Source organism: Rhinatrema bivittatum, chromosome 7 (genome assembly GCF_901001135.1).
Source record: "Rhinatrema bivittatum chromosome 7, aRhiBiv1.1, whole genome shotgun sequence".
NCBI classification, from domain to species: Eukaryota; Metazoa; Chordata; class Amphibia; order Gymnophiona; family Rhinatrematidae; genus Rhinatrema; species Rhinatrema bivittatum.
In genome coordinates, this window is record NC_042621.1 from 132283802 (window position 1) to 132298305 (window position 14504).

Here is a 14504-nt window from a genome sequence, read left to right on the forward strand (position 1 = left end):
TTGGGTGGGGTGGGGAAGGGTGGCTAGGTGCTTAAGATGAGACCTGTACATAATATTTAAGTATATGTTATATATTTGTTTCTATGTACTTCTGTTTTGGTTAGTTATAACGTATGCTATTATCGTTCAATTGTTCAATAAACTTTAAATAGAAAAAAAAAGATAATTCACATGCAAATGAGCCCCCCCCCCACACACATTTCTGCTAATGGTCTCATTAGGTATTAATATCGAAAAGCTTAATACAGGATACTTAATGCAGGAAATTTAATTACAGCCTAAAGTATAGTAGTTAACGTTCATGCCAATGGCCCACACTCGCGCACTTTGCAGGATCGCCCCCCAAAACAGATCAGAATCTTCTTGACCCTTCCTCACAGAACTAGGGTTGCCAACTGGTTCCAGATTTGCCCAATGGGGTTGATCCACGTCTGGATTTACTCTACTGCATGCAGGAACTTGTAATTCTGATTTCCCAATTTCAGTCTTTAAGAAAAGTTAAGACTAGAAAACCCTGAATACAATGGGGTAAAACTTGGACTGGATTAATTCTGTCATGTGAATCTGGAGCCAGCTGGCAAAGCTACACGGAAATGATTGGGCCTTTTAGGATTCCTGCCACCTCGCTCCTGGATCTAAGAAGGGCTTTCCTGGCCTGCAAAACATCCTACCTCTCCACTTACGTGCTCCCTGAACCTTCAATGGCAGGAGGTAACTGCTTCCCTCCTACCAGCTGTAGTTCCAAATCTAAAACAGCAGCACCAGCACTGATTTGCATGTATTTTGGCTGCATTACTGTGCCAGTATTAACACTGGTTAGTACAGCGGTTCCCAACCCTGTCCTGGGGACCCCCCAGTCAGTCGGGTTTTCAGGATATCCAGGGTTGGGAACCACTGGCTAGTACATAGATAATGAAATAGACCCCCCTTTAAGAAGCTCTAATTCAATGATATTCAATCCCAGCCCTCGCGAGCTGCCAACAGGTCAGATTTTCAGGATATCCCTAATGAATATGTATGAGATAGATGTGCATGTACCTGCCTCCATTGACTACGTTAACAAAAGCATGATGGCAAAAATATATCATACAACCTATTTAATCTGGCAATTCACTCCAACTACTCAACTCTACCACTCCCTCAGATCTCCTGTGCTTGTCCCATGCTTTCTTGAATTCAGATACTGTCCTTGTCTCCACCATCTCCACTGGGAGGCTGTTCCAAGCATCCACCACCCTCTTTGTAAAGAAATATTTCCACTCTGGAGTCTACCCCCCTTGCACCCTCATCCCATGACCCCTCATTCCGGAACCTCCTTTCCATTGAAAGAGGTCTGCCTTCTAGGGATGTGCATTTGTTTCATCCATTTCATACGTTTCCTATACAAGCCTGTAATATGAAACGTATGAAACATATGAAACGAATGCACATCTAATTGACATGTAATGGGAAACGTATGAAACAAATTAAACGAATGAAACGAATGCACATCCCTATTGCCTTCTGTGCTTTGATAACTTGAAGGTATTTAAATGTCTCTATCATATCTCCCCTATTCCATCTTTAGGTTTATCCCCATATGCTTTAGAACGAAGACTCCTGACCATTTTACTAGCCACCCTTTGAACTAACTCCATCCTGTTTATATCCTTTTGAAGGTGCTATCTCCAGCATTGTACACAGTTTTTCAAATGAGGTCTCACCAGGGACCTATACAGGGGGGGATATCTGCTGCCTATTCCTCTCCCTCTGCATCCAAGCCGACTCCACTGAAGAGCTAGGTCCATTTTTGCTCTTACACCATGGGATGAATAAACTCGCAGTTCTGATTTCCCTAAGAAAAGCTGGACTGTGAATTCATGAACGCAATGTGATGAAACCAGAACTGAATCAGCCTTCATTGAAAAAAATGGAATTGGTTGGGAACTGTAGTAATGACATAAGCCAGCGGAACAAGTTTATTTTAAAAGCAAAAATGCATGTTTTTTAGTCCTATAATATTTTATAGATGCAGTGTAACATATGGAGTATATTTAAAGGATTTTATTTCACACAAACCTTAAGTTGTTTAAGGCTAAATTTTCAGAGATTTAGTCTGGCTCTGCATGGGTACTTCAATTGGGTTAGAATGCTTCCACTCGGCTGATAACAGGAATTCAATGTTTTGAGCATATAACTCCTAGTCTCCAGACCTTATATTGGCCACCTATTTCATGAAGAGTTCATTTTAAGATGGTCTCTCTAACTGTAAAGCACTGCACTGAGGCCCCTACACATTCTAGCTATACTCCGGCCCATTCCCTGAGATCATTGGAATTTTTATGTTACTGTCCCATCTTTTATGATCGTATAACTAATTGACACTAGAGCTAGAATTGTGGCCATTGCTGTTCCAGGACGTTTGTATTTGTTCCCTCCTGACTTGTGTTCTCAAGAATGTTATTTAACTTTTCAGAAGAAGGTGAACGCCTCTTTTATGAACAGTCGTTCCCTAGTAATGTTCATGGAGGACTCATTGAGGCTGTAATTTTAATTTTCTCTCCTCTTGGTGGGGTTTATTTTTGTTTTATTAGTTGTACTTTATTATTTAAGTAATAATTGTATTATTTCTGTTGTACTCTGCTAAGAACTAGTTGCTGGATTGGTCAGTTATCAATGGTGTATACTTTTAGCCAGATGCCTATAAGTACACACCTATTTTTGGCTGCAATACATACTTAAATAAAGGCATGCCGGGGGCACGTTGGAAGCTTTTTCCACCCTGCATTCCTTGAGATGTGGGCCAGGTACTGGGAAAGTTGCATGCCTCTCTTTCTTTCTTATGACTCTACTACATTTTCTCTTCCTGATACTAATCCTCCCCAGTCTTATTCCCTGCTGCAAACCACTACTAACACCAAATCCACCTTCCCCATTCCCTACATTCTTTATCTCACTTGCCATTCTGTCATCTGCACTGCCCCCTACTCTTGAACACCAAAGTTTTCTTCCTCTCATCCAACCATAGACTCACTGACAGCATCTCATCCTTGTCACTGTTGTCACACCTACTTATTCTCCAGCTCCTAACTGGGGATATTAATCCCAATCCTGGCCCTTCAACCTCATCAGTGCATATCATACCATTACCCCTCCAATCTTCTCACTTTTCCCCTTCTCCCTCCCTCTTCTCTTCCTTTCTTGCCTATATTCATGACCTCTTTCTCTCATACACTTCATTACCTTGCCTGGACTGAGACCTGGCTTTCTTCTGAGGACTCTCCAGTTGCTGCTCTATAATGGAGGTTATCTTTTCTCCTACTCACCTCGTACAGTAGGCCATGGTGGTGATGCTGGACTGCTACTCCCCACCTCCTATAGATTTCAAACCTTCTTTCACCTCAGTCCCACTAGTTTTCTTCCTTTGAGGCTCATTCCATCTGCCTATACACCCAACTAACTTGCCTGATAGCTGTCATTTATCGACCCCTGATAAATTCCCCTCCTCCTTTCTCTTGGTTTTCCTTCTTCCCTGACTCATCTTCCCCTTCCTTTATTCTTGGTGGCTTTAACCTCCAATGTTGATAACCCCTCTGACTTATGCCTCAAAACTCCTTTCTTTAACCTCCTTATTTGATTTCCATCTCTGATCTATTGCCCTTACTCACAAGCACGGTCACTGCCTTGACCTTATTTATTTTTATTTATTTATATAACAGTTTTTGTAAACTGCTTATAACAAATAAATTGAGCTAAGTGGTGTACAATACAAAATAGATTATGTAAATAAAATAACAAACATAAAAATCATTTAAAAGAACAGATAAAATATGACAAATGAAAGCTGCTGTTTCTCAGATGTCTCCATCTCAGTTCTTCCTATCTCAGACTATCATCTGACCATTTTCACACTAAACCATCCTCCCTCACAGCTTGGTCCGGGCACTACTAACACTACGGGAATCTCCACTCTGTCAACCCTTCTATCTTATCCACTACTGTTCATCTCTCCTTTTTTCTGCTACATTGTCTGATTCAGTTGACGAAGCAGGTTCTTCTAACAACACTATATTCTCCTCTGCTTTAGATACTTTTGCCCTTCCCCTTACTCGTTCTATAAAGCACACTAATCTCCAGCCTTGGTTCACCCCTGTGCCCACTCTGCAGAATGTCTCTGGCTAAAATCCAATGCCCATACAGATCTCATACATTTCAAAGTCATGCTGAACTCCTTTCAGTCTGCTATTGCACTGCCAAGCAAGACTATTTATTTTATTTATATATTTATTTAAAAATACTTCTATACTGCCACTCACGATAATATTGTTGCAGTTTCCAATATAAAAATATATACATAATATATAAAATACATTGCATTGTGTTTCTGGCTTGGACTCTATTTGCACACAGTACATAAATATTCCTTTTTTTTTTTTTCGGAGACTCCGCTAACATTGCCTTCCAAACTACCACTGAAACCACCTCGTCTTTAGAGATTTTTTTAAAGGTAGATATATCACTGAGTTCTTAATTGTTCTGGCATACTACATCCATCTGACAAACTCTCTAGCATCCATCCCTTGCTACCTCTTTCCCCCACTCAATTCCCTCCTCAAATTTCCTTCGCCTCCCTCCCTCCCTTCACTCTCTGCCTAGACTATGGCTGACTACTTACATTACAAGATTCATAAAATTAGTCTTGAGTTCTTAAGCAGGTCACCTCCACCTCCCTCTCTCCCACATCTTTCTCTCCCCTTCCCCTGGCCTCTGCCCATCTCTCCTCCTTTGCTGAAATCAGGGTGGAGGAAGCTGCCCTCTTCTCTCCTCCTTCAAACTCACTTTGTTCCTCTGACTACATTCCTATCCAGTTCCTCAGCTCCAGCTCCACATCAGTCACCCCTTCCATCAGGCACACTCTCGGTCTATCACTTTACACTGCTGCTGTTCCTGCTGCCTTCAAATACGCTGTGATCACACCACTCCTCAAAAAACATGGGACTTCAGGTTATGCTTTGAGGAGAGAGGGTGCTGACGGACTGAGCTCCTGATGATTTTTGTCTTTTATAAATTACATCCTGCAGGAAGGGGCCACAACAGAAATGGGTAGCACGTCGATACCTTTGTTGTAGACCGGTAAAGGCAGTGAAAGGTAAAAAGCTATCTAAGAAACCTGACACGGAGATGTGAGGCTGCATGGATGAGTCTGCCTCAGAGGAGGAGGCGGAGGACAGGCAAGTTTATTTGCAGTAATAGCACTAACCAAATTAAATAACGTATGGAATCATTTGTTGAGACAATTTCAAAAAACTAGACGCACATCTGGGGATCATTGTTGACAAAGTGATCCAATTAGTTAGCTCCATGCAGGATAAGGCTACATGATTGGAGGAACATGACATGTGGATTGGAAAGCTGGCAAATCAGTGAAAGGGCAAGCCTCTTTGCTGAAAAAGCTGGATGATCTGGAACGGGTGCTCAAACCAGCCCTTCGGGGCTCCCGAGCCAGTTGGGGTTTCAGGATTTTCCTAATGAATATGCATGATAAATATTTGCATACCCAGGAGGTAGTGCATGCAAATGATTCTCATGCATATTCATTAGGGACATCCTGAAACCCAATTGGCTGAGTGGGGGAGGGGAGGGGCATAGGACCACTTTGAGCAACCCTGATCTGGAAAACAAGTTGCGCTGGTTTTGAACCCGCCTGAAAACACTGAGGGCACTGATGCAGCTAAATACTTATCCACCTGATTGCTTGATCTGCTGAAGCTAACTTGCCCAAAAGACTCCGATAAAATCAATAGAGCGCATGATGTACTTGCACCTGCTCCAAGGCCTACAGTTGCTCCAAGGCAATGGTTTTCGAGACAAAAGTTTGATCCCAAATGCAGCAAGAGAAATTAGGGAAAATCACTTACCAAGGCCTATGACTCATACTATTCCAAGATTTTTCAGCAGAGGTACAACAAGCATCAAGCTTTCCAAATGATTAGATGGGAGTTGCAGCAGATGAGTGTACTTCATACAATGATTTACCTGGCCAGGCTGAGAATATTTACAAACGGAAAACCAGTACTTTTTGACAATGTGCAAGCTGTGGAAAAGTGGATGAATGAGGAAAAAATGAAATCAGGCACTGAGTAAGGGCAGTTTCGACTTCTGACTGTCCTAGCAGGAGTGATAATGTATCATCAGTGAGAGGGTTTGAATTTGACTTTTCATCAAAAGGAAGTTCATAAAAAGTTTAAGGTTCCTGCAGAGTTCACTGGAGCGCTACTAGTTGGAACGAAACCTGACTCACTTATCAGTTTTTGTATTTTGTTATTGGTAACTTTTTATATTGTTGGTTATGGGAGTTTGCAAAATTATACGGCTGCAGTGCTTGGAGCTAATTCAACAATCTTAGCCTCTCCAGAGATCAGGCGCATAATGGCAATGCTTTACTTTTGAGGATACTTGTCACAAATGCGAATACTGCTCTTATCTTGTTGGGAAACTGCAAATGAGACCGCTATTGAGAGAGAAGAGAAGATTTATTTATTTAACATTTTTCTATACCGACCTTCAAGGATAAATACCATATCAGGTCGGTTTACATCGAACAGGGGATAGATAAATATAACATAAGGAACAACTTTTTATAATCAGAGGAAGCAGAAAGTAAAGTAGTAAAAAGTAAAAAAAAAGTAAAAAAAGATACATTAAAACAAGGATCATGAACTTGGAAGCTGATTCAGCTGGAAGAAGAAAGGCCTAAGGAGGGTAATAAATTAAATTAAATACAGTGAATAATGTCCGAGTCTGGTCTAGAGCCAGTTAACTAATTAGATTAGATAACTAGTAAATGAGGTTGATATTGGGGGCGTGAAGTTCCATAATCATGAGATTATGTGGTACAAAGATAGTGGTACAGAGTGCAAAGGCAGCTAAGACTTTGTGGTTATACTTTTCTACAGAGAGGAAGGGTGTTCTGCCCTGAGTCTACTCAAAATAAGCTATCCCCACGAAGGGAGGGGAGAGGGGAAAAGATCAGACTCTGAGCTGAAGTACAATGGTTTATACCCACTGACTCAATATGCCTTTGTGATAAAACAAGGAACATTAATTTCGAGTTAGTCTGGTCAGAGTACTGGTTGAATTACAGGTTATTACTTTAATGTTCATGGGTGCAAAAACTTAATATGGGTAATTTAATTACAGTTACCAGACACCTGGAGGATGAGTAGTGTGGAAGTGAAAGGGAGGCAGGTTAAAGGGGAAGGGGAAAGTGGGAGGGGGAGGTCCACCCTCATGGTCCCGAAGGATTTCCCACCAGAGGGAAACAGGATCTGCTGATGGGATAAAGAAAAGGTTAAAGAGCAGGGAAGGGTAGGTTGGGAAACTACTGCTTTTCTGTACATCCTCTGATTTAACAGCATGGTGATATTAAGTCAGAGGAACAAAAAAGTTTAAAATAAGAAAAAGAAAGTGTGCTGGCAGTCAGGTTAGGAAAAGGGACGCTCAAATAACAAGCGTCCATTTTCCTAACCCATGGCTGTGACCAGTTTAGGAAAGGGGATGCTTGTAAAAGTGAGCGTCCGTTTTCCTAACCCGCTGGCTGCCACCTCTCCTGGGCGCCCGCTGCCGAGGAGGTGCTAGGGGCGCACATTTGTCCCTAGCGCCTCCTTGGCAACTCGACCCCTCATTTAAATATTCTATCGTGCGCTCAGGAGAGGTGCTGGGCACGCGTTAGGAAAGCAGGATCTCAACACTGAGCGCCCGTTTTCCGCGCAGCTTTATTGTATCGGCCTGTAAATAGATTAGAAGAATTTTTCAAATGGTGATGTTTAAAGAGAAGCACCCTCGCTCAATTGTATAGCACACCCTTCCTTGTAAAGTTCTCTGCCTCAGAACTTCACTTGTATCATCTGCACATCTAAGCAGCAACTCTAGAACTGCCAGATGCAAGAGAGAATTTTAAAAAACTACATTCCTTTAATAATTCTTGTTACCCTATCCTAGGTTCAGGAGCAATTAAAATCCTAATTAAAGATCTACCGGATTGGTAAAATAGAAAACAAGCATAAAAGAAGACACTGTGAAGAGAAACTTTGTATTACACCAAGACAGCATGTGGAAACAGCAGAGTGCAAAAATCTAAAATCACTACTGAAGCAAGGCCATATCATGCAAAAAATATTGTTAAAATGTGCACTTTTACCACAACATGCATAACTCACAACACCAAAACATGCATCGAAGTGCAAGGAAGTGCATTGTCCTCCCGCCAACAAGAGCCACTGTGCAATGGCATCTCCAGAGAAAGGGAATGTGCTATGTGAAGAAGCAGATCAGGAGAAACGTCCCTCACTGCCTGGGTAAGTTAAAACCATGTTTGAACACCCCAGCCCCCAACACTACAGATCTCTGCTGAGGATGAAGATTCTGGCCATACCTTTGTCAGCCTCAATTGCCTCAACTGTGGCTGTACAGAAGTGATCAGGTGCATGCAAAACGAAGGAGAAAGGTCAAAAGTGTAATATCATCTCAGAGCAGGAAAGCCAATGGCTAATTCTACATACCCAATGGTGCCAACTGCCCATTACTGACATTTTAAAGTGAAATGTGAATTCATGCCTGAAACAAGGAGTCTGACATTTCTTTTTTTTTATTTTAGTGACAAGAGTTGATCAGACACATTAACAAATAATTTTCCAAAACATGCACGATCTGCAGGCTCATACATAAAACGGAATTATCATTTTAGCATGCTTCCTTCTTACTCTCCAATCCTGGAACACAGCAAGGGCAGAGATTTGTTGACGACACATTTGGTACAGATAAGACATATTCAGCCCTAGTTCCACTGTTCATTAGCAAGGAAAATCTTGCTAGTGAAGAAGTGAGTGTAGAGCATGGGTATGAATAAAAGCACAAGGAGTGACCAGGCAGGCACATTCATTCTCTTTCCTCACTTCCACAACAATAACAGCCTGAGAGGGTGTGAGCTGCAGGCACGAGGACCCTGACGGAATTTGGAAAGTCATCGTTTGAGCATTGTAAGAAACCCTGCCACCTTTTATGTGAAACGGGGGGAATCTTGTGCTGAAAATTCAAGGTGGCTTGTTGTCACAATTGAGTGAAAATGCCCATCTGAATGGACATTATATGCTTCACACCCAAGTGGGTAATGAGCTAGCTGAATGTCAAGTGGGCTCCTGAGAAGCATCCATTTGGTGCTGCAGCAGTGGGCCAGTCAATGAGGTCAACATCTCTTCTCTTCCCTACAATGGACTGAGCAGGACTGGATCACTGCTCTGCTGCCGCTGCACTGTATGATATTCCCAACAGCACTGGGAACCCCCTTCATGGTCAGCTGGCTCATGATCTGCTTGGGTCTAACATTCATTGTGTAATCAGATGGTCACTTTGATTCAAGTGTCAATAAATGTCCTTGAACTTTTAACAAGAGCAGAAAGTGGAGTGTGATAGCTGGAAGAACCACAATAAAACATTTGCAGGTTTCAACTAACTGGGAAAAAAGCAACAGCATGTTACATACCTAGAAGACAGAAAACAAATCAAAGATCTCCCCATATTATCACCCTCTTTTTTTTTTTTTTTACACTGCTACTCCAGCCCATGCTTCATTGACCGTGAAGCTTTCTGCACATCTCTCTCTATTCTGAGGACACTATCGCATGCCCCATCAGTGTTTAAATGGAAAGCAAGTCCTGAGGACAGGAGAGCGTCTGTAAAGTGCTGTACGATAAGTTTTGGATGGAAGGTGCTGTGCCTCCCTATCCCTGTAAAATCTTTTAGGACAGTGTGTGTGTGCAAGAAAGTGCATGCGTCTGTCTCTTGTACTGTAAAGTATTGTGGGACAGCGTTTCCAGGAAAACTGTAATGCCAGGGCTTCCCAACAAGGAATATGCAGGAGATAATCGTGCATGTATGGGGAGTCTCCAAGGTATGCAGCTTCAATGTGGAATCCCTGAACAAACTGACTGGCTGTGGGGGTCCCCAGGACAGCCCTGTGTTCTACTCTCCCCTCTGTGACACCAGGCAAGTTGCGATACACATGGCTTAGCTAATGACCTACGCTTCTCAAAACTCTCTCTGGCCGTGCCTGAGGTCACTCAGTTTGGGATCTTCAAATTAATTCCATGATTAACTGATTATAAAACCAACTCAGAAATATCAACTTTTAGAAAATATTCATGAGCCAGATTGCGGGTATATTTTGTGTACAGCTCTTTTTATTTTCATGCAAAAATATACGCACACTCAATAAAACACCCTTTTCCCTTTGCCCTGTTTACAAGACTTAGGCTTAGTCCCTTTAAATCTGGGCTTTGACTCTAACATCACAAAAGCTCAGACACTGGGCGACAGCACATTTGGCAAAGCACCAAAGAAGATGTTAAGCGAGCTTCCACAACAACAAAGATACAGACATTACAAGTCTGAGATAGTGATTTAATTAACACATGTACAGACATACATATAAAGAGACAGAAAGAGAGATCTAAGAGAACTTCTACATCTGCAGAGGAAAGAAAGACGGTGTTACAAGGACAATATATGGAGGATAATTTTAAAGAGAACATTAACAACACATTTTGGCAGAGATTACCAGGGTACAAAACCTAGCAGGATTTAATAAATAATGAAAACTTTCCTCAGAGAATTCTAACGAGCTTTATAACCAGGAAACCAGACTTACAAGCACTTCTTGAGTGGGAAAGAGCTGGAAGCACATCTGCAGCGTCTGGGTTGCATGGGCAAAGTCAGACAACAGGGAGAAGGAACTAAGGGCAGCTCAAGGCTTCCCACTGGTGAAGACAAAACACAAATTTTGCCAACTCTCTCTCGTTTCTCTCTGACAGGCCCAGCACTACAGCAAGGCATTCAGAACCCCAGGCAGCAGCATGGGTGGCAGTGAGAAGAGGGGAGCAACACAGATTTTTCAGATATGCAGATACCCAGTATATCCAATGATAGAATTGTCCCTGGGAAAACAATGGTCTTATTATTACCCAATCACAGTCCAGTAAACTGAGGGAAGAGCAGATAAAGAAACTCATCTATGGTCACACAGAGAGACAGTAGCAGAACTGGGATTAGAACTGAGGCACAGGAAATAAAGTGACTTGCCAATGCTCGTCTTCATCTGTCAATGGTTTTTGTAGCCCACGGCATTCATCACCAGCATTAAAAAAAACATGCTTAAAAAAAAAAGACAACCATTCCATTATGTAATAACCTGCTTTGACTTGTAAAAACTGTGGCCATTTCTCACTTTTGAATTAATTGAGATTGTGGCCCTGCCTGCTATAGTTTTGCACCCTGGTGAGCTCTCTAATTCACATTGTCTGAGTCACACGGAAAGCTATGGGCAGATCAGCCACTTAGACAGGAGCTGAAAAGCAGGAGGAACTCCCAGCATGCATTGTGAGCGGTTTTAGGGAAAGCATACGCTGTGCCCCAGGCCCTCTGAGGCACAGAGAGCTGTATAGCATCATTACCACTTTGCAGAGTCTGTCGCCCGCCAGCCAAGACTCCGCTGGGCAACATTCCGGTGGGGGTCAGCCCTTTGAGGGTCAGCACACTTTCACTCTCCTCCCTAGGACAGCACACACAAAAAAAGCAAAATCAATGGTTAGGTATCTGTATTGACACAGCATGTTACAATGCAAGCAAAGAGTAGGCTAAGCTCATTCTTAACAGCAAAAAAAAAACCTCCCATAAACTTTAAAATAATGAAAAAGAAAGAACAAGGGGTAAGCAACTTGGAGGAATGTATGCTGGATGGGCTAAAAACAAGCAAGAAGGAGAAGTGATTTAAAAATAAGCTAATGATATTTACACTGTTTTGCCAAAACTGTTGCTGTGAGAATAATTTAGCTTAGAGGGGAGAGATTGCGGCGTTCAACTACGCTCACAGTTATATACCATCTGCTATGGAATGGATAAGTCAATTGTTAGAGGGTTCCTTACATAGGTGAAAAGCTGTCCCTTACATGTACATTGTGAATGTTACTCTTGAGTTACTAAGGAAATCAATTATTGTAACTCTCTGTCCAATGTAGTCCATTTTAGCTTATGTAGTTTAGAGATCAGAATAGACAAAAGGTATTTGATTTCACAAGTTGACACTAACCATTTTTAGATTATAATGAGAATAAAAGATATGTAACAAACTTGCTCAAGGCTGTACTGTAAGACTTTTGGCTCCATGGACAAGATAAAGGATAAGTATATTTGGTAGAAAATAGATATAATGATGTGTGATCAGTAACAAAATGTGCTGTGCTTGTAGATAATTATAATTAGAACCTAGGCCATGCTGACCTGCTGATAATCAGGACCTAAGACATCTGTTGTGTGAATAAAATGCAGAGATGAAACTGTGATTTGTCAAGTTATTTTGCTTGATCATGCTGACCTTGTATCTAGAAACAATATATAAGTCTGATTGTATGTAACAGATTTTGAGAATGCTCAAATGAGAGCAACTGAAGTGCGGTCTTCTCCAATGTAATATTGTAATATTACATTTTAAAATAAATTTGGAAGCATTGTATTGCAACATTATCATATTTGTCTATTTTAATTGTTGAAAGAATACCAGGGCATAGATAAAAATCTCCACATTACCTGCTGGTCAGCAGAAGCAGACTAAACAAAGATGATCATTAAATAAAAGCCAAGATCTTGAAAATGTACGCCACCTCAGGCATCAGCTATGTTATCTGAACAGTATAAATATATGGGTGGGGGTTCAGAGTGATTGCCCTGATACACAAACTCATGCTGAAGTATGGTCACCAATCTGGAAATACCATAGGAATCAGTGCAGCACAGAAAGAAATCACTGCAGAAGGGGGAATAGTAAGCCGAACAACAAATAATAGAGAATGTAAAGTAAACATGTTGTGCATCACATGGCTTTAGGTCACCATCCAATGCAGAACTGCACACTCTACCCACCTGATAACTGGGCGTTTGACCAGTCCTCCATGTCGGTCTATAATGTTGGCATTAAAAAAATATCATGATGCTGCCATTACTGACCTCCCTTAAAAACTACGTGCCAGAAGCTGTCTTACTAATCTTGATCATCATATGTGATGAAACATACGCCCTAATGTTAGCTTGACTAATGAAGATAAGACACTATAATAGCAGTTCCTTTGTTGCACAGTATGACACACTTAAACCTCAGACTTCTGCTTTCTGCATGCACATCATTGAAAAGTTGGATTTTTAATTAAAAATAAACTAAGACAGACTGGTCCTGTGGTTTAGATTGGTGAAGGGAATCTGTGTGTTGGGAGCAGTCAGGCCTGGGCTTGCTGGTATACTCAGATCCCTGGAAGAAGGGAAGACTACTGTTGCTAATATACCGACCCTTTCCAGTCAATTACCAACTCTGAGGGTGCACTTCAGAAGAGGTACCCCTCCGGCCCTCATGCCAGCAAGAGTTCCTTGAGCTATCTGGAGTGGCAGGGAAATAGAGACCGCCGATGGGAGAAATATGGAGGAAAGAGCCAAAAAAATGTACAGCAAGACTCAAGTTTTCAGCTGATGGAATAAGGCATTGTCAAGATACAGTACAACATGCTGCAAAGAGGCAAGAAGACCAAGTATAGGCACTCTTGAGAGACAATGCAAAAAATGAGCAGCAAGAGACAAGAACAAGTTGAGGCCTGTGTGGGTTAGACATGCTTTCATAATAAAATGAAGGGGATTCAGAAGTAATTTCAGGATTCCAGTAAGGCAGAAGTCTCAGTTCCCAAGCTCAGTGCCAAGTTCCACGACTGCTTCATCTCCAGAACATGACCACTGCCCCTGCAATAAGTAAAGGGCAGTGGGGAAAAAAAGATGAGAGAGATAAGACATATCCACTGCCCCATCTGAATGCAAAGCCAACACAAAACTGTCAGCTTTTGCTGTGCAGGAATTTGGTGAGGGGAAAAAAAAAATCATGTCATGTGGCTCCAGACTTTCAAGACAAGCTGATCAGTCCTGGGTTTACCCCACTGCCTGCAGGCTCAGGGGAATCAACAGGAACACCAGAACTGCAAGTATTTGCAGGCAGTGCAGTAAAATGAGGTCTGGATCTACCTGCCCTAAAAACCTGGAGCCAGTTGGCATCCGTATATATGTTGCAGGAAAATTGATGAGCACTGAGGAGGGCTCTATTTCACCACAGTAAGAGGGTCGTTTTCAAAAGCCTTTCCATGGGTAAAATAGTGCTTTACCTGTGGAAATGGCCTTTTACAAAACTGTCTGCCAATGGGAAGGTAAACTTATCTGTGTATGTCCTATTCTCGCAAAAGGCAGGGGCTTGGCTGGGGAGGGGTTTCCATTTCTACACATAACATTTGTATTTTCAAAAGCAGGGGAGTACATTTTCCCCAAAGAATCTGCACACAAAAAGCAGATGTCATTGCACTACGTATGGGTAGATTTGGGGGGATAATTTTCAAAGGGAAAGTATGCATGTCAGTTCATTTTGAAAACTGGTAACTTATTTGCAT

The 14504-nt window shown here is 41.8% G+C and overlaps 1 protein-coding gene across 5 annotated transcripts in view; it reads right to left on the reverse strand.

The window, feature by feature from the left end:
* The window catches only part of PPP3CB (protein phosphatase 3 catalytic subunit beta), a 187098-nt gene that overhangs the window by 4476 nt on the left and 168118 nt on the right, over positions 1-14504 (reverse strand). For all 5 annotated transcript variants that reach the window (XM_029609153.1, XM_029609152.1, XM_029609151.1 and 2 more), the window contains one exon: positions 11487-11584. In XM_029609153.1, coding sequence (XP_029465013.1) covers positions 11487-11584 — 98 coding nt within the window. The remainder of the gene's footprint in view (positions 1-11486; positions 11585-14504) is intronic.